The sequence below is a fragment of the Onychostoma macrolepis genome, chromosome 07 (genome assembly GCF_012432095.1).
Source record: "Onychostoma macrolepis isolate SWU-2019 chromosome 07, ASM1243209v1, whole genome shotgun sequence".
Taxonomy (NCBI): domain Eukaryota; kingdom Metazoa; phylum Chordata; class Actinopteri; order Cypriniformes; family Cyprinidae; genus Onychostoma; species Onychostoma macrolepis.
This window is the reverse complement of record NC_081161.1, coordinates 18,587,296-18,603,796: the sequence shown is the minus strand read 5'-3', so window position 1 is coordinate 18,603,796 and position 16,501 is coordinate 18,587,296. Positions and strand designations below refer to the sequence as shown.

At 36.6% G+C, this 16,501-nt stretch overlaps 1 protein-coding gene across 1 annotated transcript in view; it reads right to left on the bottom strand.

Moving 5' to 3' along the window:
• hsd17b12b (hydroxysteroid (17-beta) dehydrogenase 12b) overlaps window positions 1-5,820 on the bottom strand; it is a 32,560-nt gene extending 26,740 nt beyond the window's left edge. The window contains exon 1 of the mRNA XM_058782846.1: window positions 5,501-5,820. Coding sequence (XP_058638829.1) covers window positions 5,501-5,654 — 154 coding nt within the window. The 5' untranslated portion in view covers window positions 5,655-5,820. The remainder of the gene's footprint in view (window positions 1-5,500) is intronic.
• Between the last annotated feature and the right edge of the window lie 10,681 nt (window positions 5,821-16,501).

Here is a 16,501-nt window from a genome sequence, read left to right as displayed (position 1 = left end):
CCCCGAATCTGTGGTGGCATCACGGAATCGCCGAAAATTCCGTGATGGGCTCACAGAAAAAATTCCGTGATGGGCTCACAGAAGTGATACCAATGTAAGTCAGTGACAGGCACCAGCCGTGCTCCACGCACAGAAACCAGTGAATCCGTGCATGGACCACGGCTGATGCCTTCTGTGAGCCCATCACGGAATTTTCGGCGATTCCGTGATGCCACCACAGATTCGGGGTTAATTTCCGTGAACATTACACGGAATTCTGTGAGATCAGGTTGATCTGTTCCTTACCCTCATCCAGAAAGGACGAACAGAACGCGACGGCAGCGTATAGGCAAACAAATTCCATCATATTTCTATCATGGCGCGAAAAGCGTGGAATACAGCGATACAAAATCATTATGCATTAGACGTAAATAGATTAAAACGGCGACCAGTAACACTGCTCTTTCTGAGTCCATCATTTGTGCTGTCCAGTGGGGTATGTGAATAATGGCAGTGAAAAAATTAACCACAATTCTTAGCGAATAATAAGAATAATGGAAATTGCATGTAAACGGGAGTAAGAGCTTTGCTCTTGACATGTAAACATCAAAATGCGATTAAGTCCTTACTCTGATTATTGGAAATAATCGCAATATTCGTGCGCATGTAAACGCAGTCATTGTTTCTAAAGGAATTAAAGCCACAGCTTCACTGTTAATTGAGAAACAAGGCAAAACAGTGCGGCCAGATAAAACCTTGTTGTAGCCTATATATTATGCTCTATTCATTTTTTTTTTTTTTTTTTAGAAACCTCGCACTTTTTACTCAATTTTAAACGGTGTTCTTGTATTCAAATTAAGCGCGATCACTGCTGCACACGTGCCACAAAATTGATACAGAACCAGCTGTATCGATACTCGTATCGTCAAATCTCTGTAACGATACATCGTCGTTTCAGTGTATCGAACACAGCACTAATAATCTCCAAATCTTCTTCACTGTTGTACTGAAGATATAAAGTCTTGGATGACCTGAGGGTAAATTAAGAGCAAATTAGAGCAAATTTTTATTTTGGGGTAAACTATCCCTTTAAGACGAAAAATGTTAATGTTAAAACAACCACATTTATTTTCTATGCATATTTCTTATAAATTTCTGTCTTATGTTATATAAGTGTGTCTGCTAAATGCCTTCAAGGGATTCTTCCTTCTGACATTTTGAAGAAATGGGAAGTGAAGATTTCAAGCCTCAAAAGTTGCATTATAAAAAAGATGATCATAGTTCACATGATTTATGCACTATTTATGCACTATACACCAAATCTATTGAACTGATACAGCAGCTTTATATTAGACACAAACCAAAATTTAAATTGTGTTTCAATGATAACCTTTGCTAATGGCATGAGCTGAATTAATCAAGCAGTTCTTTGAAAAGACCTGACCTGAAAAACGAATGACACAAAGCTATGGTATGGCTTTAGATGCTCTGTGTAAGTAGCAGGCTAAATTTAAAGGGGTCATCGGATGCAAAATTCACTTTTACATGTTGTTTGAACTGAAATGTGTGTTGGCAGTGTTTGTACACATACACCCTAATGATAAAAATTCACCCAGTGTTTTTTGTTTTGTTTTTTTAAATCCAGATAAATAATATCCCCTTTTTCAAACCAAGCTGTTCTCAAATTCTTGGATGTGTGACATCACACAGACCCAGGCCCCTCCCATGATTGTTGATTGACACTAACGTTGTACCTTAGACCCGCCCCGAGTGAGCTGTCATCAGTCCGCCATTGTTTCGACGCCAGAGCAGATGTCTCCTAAGCGATTGAGGTGTTTTGTTGTTGGATGTAATAATGAACATAGCAGTCGTCATTTACTCCCGACATCTGAGCCGCTGAAGACGCAGTGGAGTGCGTTTGTTTTTGAAGGGAATGTGCCCCCAATCTACCTAAATGAGTCTATGTTTGCGCGAATCATTCGTGATCCAGCTTCACTTACAGAAGAAGTGATTATAAGTTTTTTTTTATGAATTTTGTCAATCTCCTTTCCTAAAAATGTGCTAGTTAGCAGGTTTCACGATGAATGCGGCTAAAGCCGGGCGTACATGGTGATATTTTTGATGTTGTACGACGTCGTACACCATTTATTTCCCATCGGGAGGAATTGCTGATGCTCGCATGGTCGTGGCTCGCATCGTGTGAGAGGGATTTACGAGCCTCACGAGTTCCTGATCATTTTTAAACATGTCAAAAAAGTTCGGGAGCTGTCGCTTGCATTCGTGAGGTGTGTGCGGTTGAACGAGCCGATTTGTCGATCTATCTGAAGTTGACCAATCAGCAGCTGAGGAAAACTATTAAGAAAGATGAAAAGGAAGATAGAAATTCGCTGAACTTTTTTTTCTTTATCTGTTTATTTTTTATTAATGCTCAAAAACAGTAAAGCCTACAAACAGTAATACAACCATCAAAAAATAAAATGTGGAAAGTTTCAGGCCTATGTGAAGCAAACACTTACATATCGTATATTATGCAGGTGAGAGAGAGAGCCAAAGAGACAACGTTTTATTTAAATGTACTACATAACGGCTATGATACACTGCCCTTTTCTCAACTCAATTCAGTACATGTCATTACATCGGGGAACTTCACGTGATTGCTTCGGGATTCGGCAGGTCTTAAAATCATGTCGTATATCACTGCGTCCGTACGATTTTCAGATAAACTTACTCACATCGTGTGCGTGGACATACGATCTTCCGACCGTCAGAATTCGCACCGTGTATGCCCGGCTTAAAGTTTACAGAACTGTGCATCACCCCACGGAGGGAGAGAGGCGGGGATAGCAGAGCTCATAAGCATTTAAAGGGAATTGCATTGAAACGGCTTGCTCGCAATTTTTGACAGGGTAAAACGGGTGTCGTTTAACACTACCATTTAGAAATTTTATCCAAAGTATGTTATAGACTTTTCATTAAGACACTAAAGAATCACATAAACTTGTGGAAAATGGACATCTGATGACCCCTTTAAGCAGTTATTCATTAAATATCTTCACAACCTCCCAAGGTCTCCTTGTTGAAATCAGAAGAGAAGTATCAATGTGGGGTTTATAAACAAATCATTCTTTTCAGTTGGATTTGGTTCACAAATCCAGTCATGAATGATTCATTCACAAATGGTACCTGATAATACCTACATTTAAATCACTTACTCTGTGACTGCAGAACCCTAAAAGATTAGCAGTGAAAAACAAACTGAGTTTCCATTTGTTCTACACACAAAACAATTGTATGAATTCAATCTTGGAATACAGTGCACAAATGGTATGGAATATGCCACTGGATTTCATTTACTTTCATATACAATATTTGAAAAGTATTATTTTTAAAATATGCTTTTTTTCAAGATTAAAAGGGGCACATTTATAAAGACAGAATATAAAAAATCCTAATTTTTGAAAGAAGATAGCTCATGTTTTATTTATATCAATGGTTCTCAAACCAGGAGTGTGGTCCACTACAGGGTCTCAGTGAATTTTCAAGATATTTTAATATAATAATAATAATGAACTAATCTCTCATATCATAGATAAAATTGCTTTAAAAAACACCAACTGTTTTTTCCTGAAAAACATACTTCAAGAAACTTCTGGAATCATAAAATGAATCTTGGTTAATTAAATTAATCAATACAATCAGTTTTTCTTAATAAAAAAAGTTACTCTTGGAATGTTGTGTTGGACCCTGTTGCGGGGTCCTTTGAGTCAAAAATATTGAGAAGCACTGATTTATATTGGTTGAAACTAAATGCATTTAAGTACCTGTAACAAATACACAAGAGATTTTCACAGATGGCTGATGATCTCTGACATGATCAGTACTTGTTATTGGGGGATCGACAGCTGCCATTTAAAAATACTTTAAAAATTAATGACAGCCAGGAAGTCATTTGAGTAGACATGAGCTAAAGTCAAAATCAGGGCAAAGCATGTTGATGGGGTGACTGGTCTAAACTCTACAGAATGATGGACTTTTGGAACTCCACGTATGATAAGCCCTTGGTCAAAGGTCAGGTCTAAGACCCAGAGCCACGAAATACTTTATGACCTTGTGCTTCTATGAGATTCTGTATCTTTAACAATCTATATCCCAAGAAACTAAAGACCCCACGAAACTGCATGGCAAGCACGTTTTCTTATCCATGCTGTTTACTTCCTTTTAAAAACAAGATGTCTGCTATTAATATGTTGTTATACATTAATACGTTGATATGCTGCCTGATACTGCATGTTGGTGGTCCACTTTTTCAGCAGCCTTGGTTCCAGAAATATGTTTCCCAAAAGAGAGTATTATAAGCCAAGAACCAAACCAACTGACTCACACTATTACAAAGTTGTTACCAGGATTATTTTAAAAATAACTTAAAATAATGCAAACTGATGACTTCAACAAAAGAAATTTCCAGTCGATTAACAATCTCAGTGTTCGTCATAGGTCTTAGTTTAAAGGGTCCCCAAAATAAATGGAACTTTTTTTTTTTTTTACTCTAAGAACCTGTTGCACCTACGGGAGAAAGGGACATTCTATATCTATGCATGTGTGTATGTATGTGTGTATGTATGTATGTGTGTATGTATGTGTGTATGTATGTGTGTATGTATATATATATATATATATATATATATATACACATACACACATACATTGTGTAACACTTTAGTTTAGGGACTAATTCTCACTATTAACTAGTTGCTTTTTAGCATGCTAACACATTGGCTGTTCACTGTGACCATATTTTAGATCCACACCCAATACCTAAACTTAAAAACCGCATTACTAACTGTTAATAAGCAGGAAATTATGAGTTTATTGAGGCAAATGTCATTGCTGGTGGTTAATAGTGAGAACTGAGCCCCAAACTAAACTGTGACCAAAATTTGAAAATGCAAATGTATGGTCTGGTTTAACCAGATATACACTTAAAAAAAAATGTAAAATTTTTTAAATGAAGTGACAAAGTTTTAATTTCATGTTTTGTTTTTTAACCACTAAATATGTATCCATAAAGTAACAACTCATTAAAGATTGCCTTTATGTCTATATTTCTGTACTGCAATCATTCATTACACAAGTGGTTCCTATAGGGCAAATAAAGCGTCTTAATACTTGGTTCTAGTCCCTCCATTCAAGCTCTGTTCAAACAACAAGGAACACAGCACTGTACTGAAGCAACGAGATCTTCCACCAGAGGACCCGGAAACAGTATTATCGCGAGGTGGATACGTCAAGAGGATTAGACGTCTCAGTGGAAGTCAGCGTAAAAAGTGTAGCAAAACAGAAAAATAAAGTTAAGCTCCAGTCCTCATTCTGATAGATGTTGTATGAAGTGCTTCACAATGAAACATCATACGACCATCATGTTACAATAATGACACACAGTAACAGATGGCTGATAGTTGAAGCGGTTTGCCTGATAATAATGAAAGTGATCTCGACATCTGTCATTGCAGTGTGTACCAACCTGCCCATTTCCCGAGTTTGGTTGCCCGCATCAAATTTCCATTGCCCACAATCCACACGCGAATCCCGCTGAGCAGACAGCACAGAGTGCTCACCGAGACCCAGGCCACAGTGACAGCACCGATCCAGTACAGCGCATCTGTCAGCAGCTCCATCACAACACAGTCAAACGTGCCTCACACACGCAAGATCACAACTGTTTATAGTGTTTGCTGCAAATGCCGATAGATGTGATCTGCTGCACGCTGTCGGCTCGTTGGAGTGCAGGATTGAAGCACATCCGCTTCCGTGTTAATTACGTATTGTTGCGTTTTCTGCAGACCGCTTTCTGGTTGGATGTCAGCTCTGTTCGTTAGCTCACCGGCGCGTCCCCGCCTCGTCTCGTCTCGTGTCTGTCAGCGAAAGACTGAAGATTCAAAGTGTGCTAAAACATTGACATACTGTAGAAATATGAACGTCTCAAATGTTTGGTTCCTGAGAGAGCTTAAAATAATGAAACGTTTGGAGTGATACGATTACATACTTAGACGAAAAACATAAATAAACCCGTGTGTGAATTCAAGACAACACTGTGAAGAGTCAGATGGTCCCTTTTTATTTTTCTGGAACATTTAGGGGAACAAACACTGAAACAAATGACACAATTAAATTCTATATTATGAAAGTAGGCCTAACAGCAGTGGACTGACAAAGGGTTTTAACTTCAAATGCTGTTTCTTATTTGATATATTAGGCTACTTAATCCAGAATTTGTATTATATTGCAGTGAGCAAAACATGACATAAAATATACCAGTGCCTTTTTGAGAATTGTATGCTTTGAATATGAGTGAAAATGTTAGTCCTGCAAGGCATGAAAATTTCATGTTGTTGTTTAAAGTTGTAGTATTACAGTTCCTATCATACATACACGCATACAGTATATATATATATCATTACTTCTTCAGATACATGATAGGCTACTGAAAAAAAAAACTAATGTACATCCTATACACATTTGACAGATGTTTGATTAAAATGCCACATTTAGAAACACACTCTTAAGAAAAAAAATGGTTCTAAACGGTATCTTGGTGTTGTTCGGCTTGTAACAATATCGGAACCTTTTTTTAAGCTAAATAGAACACTTTTTATAAGGTTCCATAAAGAACCAAGCTTTGAAAGTGCTGTATAATAGTGTTAGAAAGAACCTTTGGCTTAAGATTTTGTTGTTGTTTTAATTACTATTAGTATATACAGTATAATACTGTCTTAATAATACTTTTATCTGGCTGTCTGCCTGGTCTTATAATACCTTATAGCCTCTGTTATGATTTTGCATTTTAAAAAATGGCAAGCCGTGTCAGGTACTTTTACTATTTTATTGGCATGGGAATTTGTAACAAAAATGACAGGGATCTAACAATAACAACAACACTGAACAAGAATAATTACATAGGAAAAATAAAACACAAAATAAATGCAGTGAAGTCAATGCAATCAAGTTCCAGTGAACCATCTTCACAATCCTCCATGATTGATGCCTTTATGTCCATCATTATGAGTAGCAGTTTATCTCTGCATATGGTCATAGTTGTGGGATGCCACAGCATCAGGATAGAAATACACAAATTAATTTAGAGTTGCAATGTGTCGCTTCCATTTGTTTAAAACAATTCTGTTTTTGTTTTTTGTTTTTTGGCCAGTAGTAGTAATTTCAAATTCTAACAATATGGATCATAAATTCAATATCACTGTTACTTACTTAGTGGAGAAGAAGGAGAGAAGTATCCTCAGCTGAACAGAGCTGCTCACACTTGACTGATAGGAAACCAGTTACAATTCAGAAGTTAAAGTTCATAGACAATTCAGACATTACGAATTAAATCATTTACCTGTCGAGAGTCTGTTGACAGTCTGTGTTATTGAATGGTTAAGCTCCAAAAATTTAGTAATGAGGTGGCCTTGACAAATTTGAAAAAAAAAAAGTAAACGACAACACAAAGAACCATTTCAGCATAAGAGTTCTTCACGATGATATGGTTCTAAATAGAACTGTTACTACATGAAAAGATCCTTTAAAGAACCATCTTTTTAGAGTACAGATTTACATGTTCACAACACACATGCACTGCAAGAGCTTCCTGCAGTTTGTGAGTGAAAACTTGAGTGTATGTGTCCGTGTGTATGTGTGGTTCAGGTAGCTATACCATACATTATGTGTTTTAAAAAATGCCACATAAAGATGGTATTATCCAAAATCCATTTTTGATCTCTATGAGGAAAACACCTTATAAATCATACAGAATGAAGTTTTTTGAAAATCTGAAAATGTGAGGGGTAGGTTTAGGGGTAGGGTTAAGGGAAAGAATATACAGTTTGTACAGTATAAAAACCAGTACGCCTATGGAATGTCATCATAAAACATGTAAACACAATGCATGTGTGTGTGTGTGTGTGTGTGTGTGTGTGTGTTTGAGGTTGAGGTTACATTTGAAGAAAACTCAGCAGTCAAAGAATCAAGTTTAATGAAAAAAAATTAAACAGTTAATATGTTTTAGGTGATATTTAACAATAAATACTAATGATATATTTCATGAAAATATTATAAACATTTAAAAGCTTTAGAAGATATTCCAAGTGCTCAACTATTCTCTGTTTATTATTAGTAGTAGTAGTACAATTAGTAGTAGTAGTATTATGTTCTTACTGGTTCTCACTAATTTAACATACATACTCTACCTACTGCACATAATTGCTTCCGTTTTCTCTCACTTTTGTCTTGGTTTTTTATTTACTCATCTACAATATCTTAAATAAACATGCTTCATACAGAACACATGTACGTTCAAATTAAGTACAATTTTCTTTTCACAATGCATCTTCATTTTCACAATACTGGCAGATTTGTTTTTGAGGTAGCTATTACTCATCAGTCAGAACAATAAAATGTATAAAAAGAAGTGCAAACAACAGAAGACAATGCTGATTAAGAAGACTGTAATGAGTGGGCAGGTTAAGACACAAGACAACCAGAGTGTTTGAACAAGAAACACAGATAAATAGTTTCAATCTCAGATCCTTGAACATGGATACACACACCTAAAACACACACATTCATTGTAACACACTATAAACTTATATTATATTTAATTAAAGACAACTATTATTACTACAGTCTAAGCTTAAGCCAAACCTTAATTTTATTTAAGAAAAAAAAAATCATACTTTATTTTTGAACTACTTTTAGGACAAAAATAAATTTTGTCAGTTTTTGTACTTAGGGATTGACATTCAAACTATAAATGCAAATGATTTCTATGATGCTTACTGTGCTTTTGGGAAACACGGGCCAGATCAGTGTGAATTTCAAATATTTTAATAAACCATAAACAGCATTTATATGATGAGACAAAATGTTTCTATGCATCTGATGTTTATGAAGGTATGACTGTATAACCTGTAGAAAAACTGGTTTAACATTGTATATAAATGCCTGCATTGAGTGTTCTGATTGAGCTTTAATTTTTAATATGCCACAGTCAGAATTAAAATAACACATAAATGTGTCTGGCTCTTAATAAACAACATTTTGGTTTATATTGGCAATCCTGGCTCAATATTTGACTATATATCGGACGTCAGACAGAAAGGACACAGGTATGGCTACATTTAGTCAGTTTTAATTGTTTTATGACTTTTACAAGCCTTAATTTAAATATACAGGCAATAAAAGGATGAGCAAATGTAAAAGATTCAAAATATTACACACAAAATGGAGAGTAAGCAAAATGCTGGAAAGTTGACATTTCCATGTTTTCAGATTACATGATTTGGACAGTCAGATGGAAATGACAGACAAAATATTTTAGGTAACAGGTAAAGATGTGATCGATTAGTCTCAGTCTGTCTGTGTGAGTGTGAGTATGAGTGTGAGTGTGTGTGTATGTTAAATCTGCCAACTTCCCTCCAACCTCATAGATTTGTTTGCTTCACAGCAGTTTTTTTTGAGGGGGCGTGATATGACATAATATCAGCAAATCTGCCATAATTAAAAATGATTTTTAATTGTAAACATTAGGGATAATATCTAAGAAGCATAAATGATCAAGTCAAAAATCTTTGAAAAATCTTTCAATTGAGTGTTTTCAGTAATCTATTTTTTGTTTGTCCTCAAGTATTTATATAGAATACTGTTAGGTGCATAAAGCTGCAGGTTTTAATGCAACTAAATTCATGAGAGGTATTGAATGTGGTAAGTCACTAATATCAACAATTAAACAAAATCATTCAAATAAAATGACTTACGATTTCTGAACATTGATGTTAGCAGAAGATTTCACAAATAGCATAAATAATTATTTCAAACAAAGTCAGTTTTAGGATTATTTAACACGTTTTAGCAGTTGCTTTAGTCTGATTCAGCTCATTTCAATAGTCTATATGAGTTTTATGTAGAAATAGCTTTCGCTTCAAACAATAAAGTGGAAAGGGAAGTGTTTTTTAGGTTACATTTTTTCATCATTCTAGATCATTTTTAGATGCCTGAAAAAAATCTATATAGGTAAAATGTAATTACAAAGACATGTAAAGAAGTCTATTTATTATCAGATTACAGCCAATCAATGTACAGTATTATTTGTAAATTCAGTAGCTCTGAAAATATAGAATGTATAATTTAAAATCTACAAAATGGCAGACAAAAATGACTGGTGTGTGCTGATGCAGAGCTCTTCCCCTTTGCTCTCACTGCAATCACAGTGTTTAATTGTGCAAATGAGAAATTATTATTTGCAGCAAAGTGTAATATTCTTCTGTAATTATCATTGTCTAGTCTGAATAGCTCAGATTTAGGAGGAGTTTGAGGTTTACTGAAAGCATACTGAGCAATAGGTATATTTCAAAGTTACCTGAAGCATGAGGTACGGTAAAAAAATAATAATAATAAAAAAAATAATAATAATAATTTTAAAAAAAATTAATAAAAAAATAAAAAAATGTAACAATCTAATTTAAGATCTAAATAAACCCACATTCTATTTCACATATATTTAAAAATATATTTTAAAGAGATCTCTAAGGTCCATGAGAAAAAATGCAGACCGTTCTCTGCATATCTCAGCCCGTGAGTATTATTTTTGGCAGATGCATTCCCCACAATTGTTTAATCCTGAAAAGTGCATAATTTAAAAATCATATGATTTTTTTTTCAATGTGAGTTTGCAATATTTCAAATTACCATGATGTATAATAGTGAGTCCAAAAAAGACAAAGAGTGAAAAAATCATAATGTGATTTGATACGCTATACCAGAAAACTACTAAACAATTCTTTCTTTTTTTTCTTTCTTTGGTCCTTGTTGTAAAGTTTTAATTAGTATTAGTGTTCAAAATCCTACAATGACAGATGGACTGATAACATGCTTTAGTGCACATCAGTAATGTTCACACCACACACCTGCTTTAAGTTTGGAAACTGCAAATTTAAACAATGTGTTAAGTCATACAAAATGTTAGAGGCTGTCTGTGTCTGTAGGTGATGAGTCTGGGTTAAGTCAACCTAAGGGGTAACCAGTCTTTCAGAGCAAGTTCTTCACTTTGCTTCGCGCACAGACTGAAATGTTTAATGCAAAGACAGCTGGAAAGAAAATTAAAAATTGAAATTAAAAAAAATAAATGAATATATGAAAATAAATTGTCAAAATAGCATCTTCTGTATAAGAAAATGTTCATGTATAAAAAAAAAAAAGAAAATGTTTTGCGTTCACATTTCTTTAAAAAAAAAAAAGTGTGTAGGAATAAGTCGAGCACATCATAAAGGCATTATTCACCGAGAAAGTTATTCAGTAAATTTAGATGATCATAAAATCACATACGTTTGTAGGCTTTGGGCCTTTCTTTAATAACGTAGTGCAAAAGACTGAGTTTATACATGTATAAAGTGCTGTATCAAGGCTTCCTATACAAGTCATATTCATAGGCATAGTCAATAGGCACTGATGCATAGACAACTAAAACGTATTGGAAATTATTCATTCTTTTACAAAATGCTCTGTAAGATTTTATAGTAACTCATTTATAGTAATTGTTAGTAACTACTATCAGCTGTTAGTAGAAATGGATTTAACAGTGCAGGATCGTCTGGGCGTAGTGTGTTTACCAAAACAAATGAATCAGTCTAGCTCGTCTAGATATTTTACACCATTGCAAAAATGAATGAGAATGAAAACATCATTTGTCATTGTAAACATTTATTTTCTTATTAATGAATTAATACAAAATAACAATCCACTGTTTGTACACATGGTAGTTACGATATGAGCCCATCACCTCTCAAACATAGAATCAGAGGATGGGGGTCAACCTTCTGTTATGCGTTAGTTATAAAACATAAAATTAACAATTCCCGAAGCTTACAGATCTGTAAATTTGACCATTTACACTAAATATGCAATCTGGCTGCAATCTACAGCATCATGAAAAGAAGACAAAGAAAAGATGATCCATAAATGTGACGTATCCAGTAGCTATAAAATCAATGACATGATAACAAGCAGTTGAGAAAACACACACACACAAATGCCATTATTCACGTGCCTGGCATCTGTTATTTAGGCATGGGCTGTCCTGATCTGTTGACTCGGATTCCCATCCCTCCCTCTCTCTGAGTGTGTTTGTGTGTGTGTGTGTGTGTGTGTGTGTCTGTCTGCTTCTCTCTGTTTTAGCTCAGACCCTGGGGCTGGAATAATCTGCACACAAATTAACATGCATTGTTGTTATACATTAGTTTTATTTAAAAGTACTTACTTTACAAGACAAAGTGATTTACTTTAATGTGTTATTTCTGCTTGATTAGAGAACGTGACTGGAACATGAAATGGAACAAGAACGTGAAAAGGCCTGAACATTGATGGTGCAGCTTCGTCATAAAATAGTCTGAAAATATATATATTTGTTAGACCATTTTTGTTGACTACGACAATTAGAGACAAGTAGAAATTAAGGAAAGTGCTGTCAGCTATGCCACCTGTCACACGCATACACACTTATGACTCATGAATTTGTATATATCAAATAATTCTCTTCACATTTTTAGAAAACCACATAACTTTGAAATCATAGTCAATTAAACAATTATTCGACTGTAATCGCATAGCTAAATCACAGAGTCCCAGTGTCTTTGATCCTTACTAAACTACCACAGTTGAAATGTCAAGCATGACATATCATGCTCTGAAACAAGCACAATCATACTATTTGCAAAATGCACAATCACAGATCTCAAAGCATAATGTTGAACATGTAGCAGTAGAACACTTGCCTTAAAACTTTATGATATTACTGTCATGGTTAACTGCTGCACTGAATAATGCATTTTCATACTTGCAGCAATGCTGGACCTATATACTGTTTTTCATCTTTACAGTAGCACAACATATTATCGGAAGCTGTCATACTATGCCATGATGATAATAATTAAATAATTCAGTTAGGTTTTCTTTAAAAATCACAACACAGAGTGTGTGTTCTACTTGATAAAGTGTGGATAAATCTAATGTTAGAAAGTCTGGCTGGATTATGAAGACTACCTTAGTTCACTTTATCCTGTGTGCAATTAATCTGCCTACACTGACAAAAAAAATTTTTGAGTCAGAAATTGTTAGTAAATTTTCCAATTAATTACAAAGAAGCTGCAAGTAACACACTTAAGTATGCTGAATTTTGCAGTAGGTAATAATCTTTGCTTTATTTACAACTAAATTATAATTTTACAGTGTATGATGTGTAAAGGTACGTGTGAACAAGCCATATGTTATATCTGGACAACATAACTCCCTAATTTTAAGCACAGGTAAGGGCACGTGACACTACTAGTCTGACACTGTGACATTTTGACATGTTCCTGTAGTGAGCAGCTAACATGCGTGTTTTCAATTTAATTTAACAAGGAGTCAGTCAAGGATCGGTCCGTCCATGTATCGGCTGCTGTGACTATATTTCCATTTAAACACGTTGAAGTGCCACGAATCGTGTTTGGAAATTGTATGCTAACTCTCCAAACACAACTGATGTTCCACGAGCTGTATGCAACAGCACCTGCGCGCGCGTCAGCTGCGTCTCTGCAAAACTCCAAATAAGATGTCACGATCCAGATGTAATATTCTTTTTATTGCATTTGTGCTTTCATTCAGTTGTTTATTCACATGGTAAAACCGTTAAGCATCGCATCGTTTATTTTAGTAGTAAGCATGCAGTCCGGCAGTCCCCAACCCTTAGTGTTAGAATTCAGAATTAAATCACGTTAAATTGATAAGGCGCGGTTGGAGCCACTTGATACTGAAAGGGTGTGCCAGACTCAAAAAAAAAGAAAAGAAAGAAAATAGTAAAAACTGTGTGTGGGGAGGGGGGAGGGGGGGGGGGGGGGTCCAGTTAAAAAATCACATAGCGCTAGAATTGAATTGCAACGTTGAGTATGATGATAGTCCAAGAGGAGCAGAAGTAAGAGAGAGCTTTCTTCTATTATTCGCTGTGTGTGCCCTCCGCAAATGCTTTTTGGGGTAAGGGCTTCCCATTGATAGTTGAGAACAGCAAGCCCAGACCGCAAAAAGATTCGTGAAAGACTTTTCCATACGCTTTGAATGTGACATCTGAGTTGCAGGCTTGGTCCGTAATTACTAACAGTCCATGTTGTTGTAGCCAATGGCCGGACCGTGTGCAGTAGACTCCAGTTTCCACATTCGCTCAGAAATGCACAGAATCCGCTCTGGTGTACGACTCCCTTCCCATCCGAGCCCGCGCGCCGTCATTTTATCCGTGCTCCGATGCCCTTCCTATGGCCATACTGTACATATTCTCATGTTCGTGATGTGGTTAAGCAAAAAGCTGATCTACTCCTGTCAGTCGATAGATCTGTTGAAGGAGGGGAATTACTGCGCTCCAGCTCACAGTAAATAGAGAGCAGTGAAGGATTTCATTGGAGCATACGAAAACTCGTCATTCGACCAATCCGTGCTCTTCTCACACAGGGACCCCCCTTTTTGAAAAAAGGAAAAATATAGAAAACTAATTCTCCACCGGTGTGCGAAATGCATTTAATAAATTTGCTTCATTGTTGCCTTTGCAAAGCGCGCTTTTCTAATCCGAATGTGCCAACCTGTCGTCGCTATGACATATCTTAATAAAAGTGCTATATTATACAGGATTCGGTTGTTTACCGGGTGTTAATCTAAGAGTATCAAGCCAAAGCATCTGGAATGGTCCATTTCAATACAAATGTATCTGTCATGTCCGTATCAAATAATAAGCATCACCACCGCCGATAAATATCAACATGATCCAGCTGGACACTTACCACAAGTTCCTCAAGATCCGTGTGTACTAGGTCTGTAGTCACCAAAGCTTCCTCCTTGCCTTGTCTCATAAAATAATGAACATCATTCTCTGAGTCTGGCTATATTTGGATACCCCACACATCTCTCGCTCGCACGCACGCACACGCACACGCACGCGCGCGCGCACACACACACGCACACACACACACACAACCACAAAATAACCTCGTCCTCACGAGCACACACGCACACATAAACTCTATAACCAGAGAGCCCTACACTCGCTTTTGTCTGAATGTGTAGAATTGCCTCCGGATTCCAAGGTCAGGACTGAGAGTAACAGGGGAGAACAGCGAGACCCTAACATTTAAGTCTAATCTTAACAGATAGCGCTCTCGTGGTTACATGATGAGGTTGTGGTTTCATTTGTGGAAGTCTCCAGTCAGTCACGATTCCCTCCATCTGTCTCCGGCACCCAGCGCTTTGCCCCTACTGACGCAGCCGACGCGCATTACTCACTTTAGCAGTCACGACTCGCCAATCTGTGCTGTTTCCGATGAAACCGCAAGCCAAAAACGAATTACCAAGGAGCGCTGGGCTCTTACCCACTTCATACGTTTGGCAAACGTGAAGAATTGATTGCTCTTTGAAGTGATAAACATAAACCGTATGTATGACCGAGATTTTACAGCTACGTGTTTAGTCTGACGAGCTGGTTTTACAAAGACCACGCATTTGGGTCTATAAACAAACAGGATTGTTTACAAATCAGCGTTACTCTTTGGCTAATACACAAATCATTGAGGGGTTTTCCTTTAAAAAAAGAAGGTGTCACCATCTACGTGATCTTGAGGTTCAGTGGTTTCTCACAGGTTCTTGTTAAGAGGAATCCAAGCTGGTTTGAGTTTTTCATCAGGGTGGGAGACCATCTCAATCTGCTTGGTCAGGCTTAAGACAATCACCTTAGGCTGGTTTAAAATAGTGTTTTCAGCAGTGTTACCAGACTAACCTCAGGATCGCGTGCGGAAAATGAATTATTAAACGTATGTGATATACTGAATTATTGAGGAAATGGCCAGATGCACAAAAACAGTCGTCAGTGTGTGGAATAGGCTATAAAGACCAGAAAACTCTGCTTAGACAACAATTTCCACATGACTAAGGACATGAAAGAACAGTTTTATTCATTGGTAAAGGTCTGGACATTATAGCTGCAACGTTGTGCGTGCAAGTCGACGGATTTCAGCACCACTGATGGCGGACAGCTCCTCTTCGTTATAGAGGCATCATCATGTGATTTCAGCCACGAATGATAAAAATAGTTAATTAACAGGCAACCTTTGTTCTCGTATTTGAGAGTTTTCGTTATTAAAGCAAGCGCCAGTGTGATCCCCTTCCAGCTTCACTCACTGAATGCAAACAGGGTGATTCCCTGACAGGATGCGTGCGATAACTAATCCCACGCGTGCTGAATTAAGTGACCACAAAACCGTCCAGAAATACATATTGCAAGCCAGAACATGCAACCGAGGTCATCAGGAGAGCGAGAGGTCTCGCCGGTGGAGGGAGCCCTCGATGAGAGAAATACATTGTGTCAGTACTGAATGAAACGCTCAATAACACAAGGAAATATCTCAAGGACACAACGAGAGCACATAACGTGCTGTCCTGGTGTGTTTTTATGCCTCAAAAC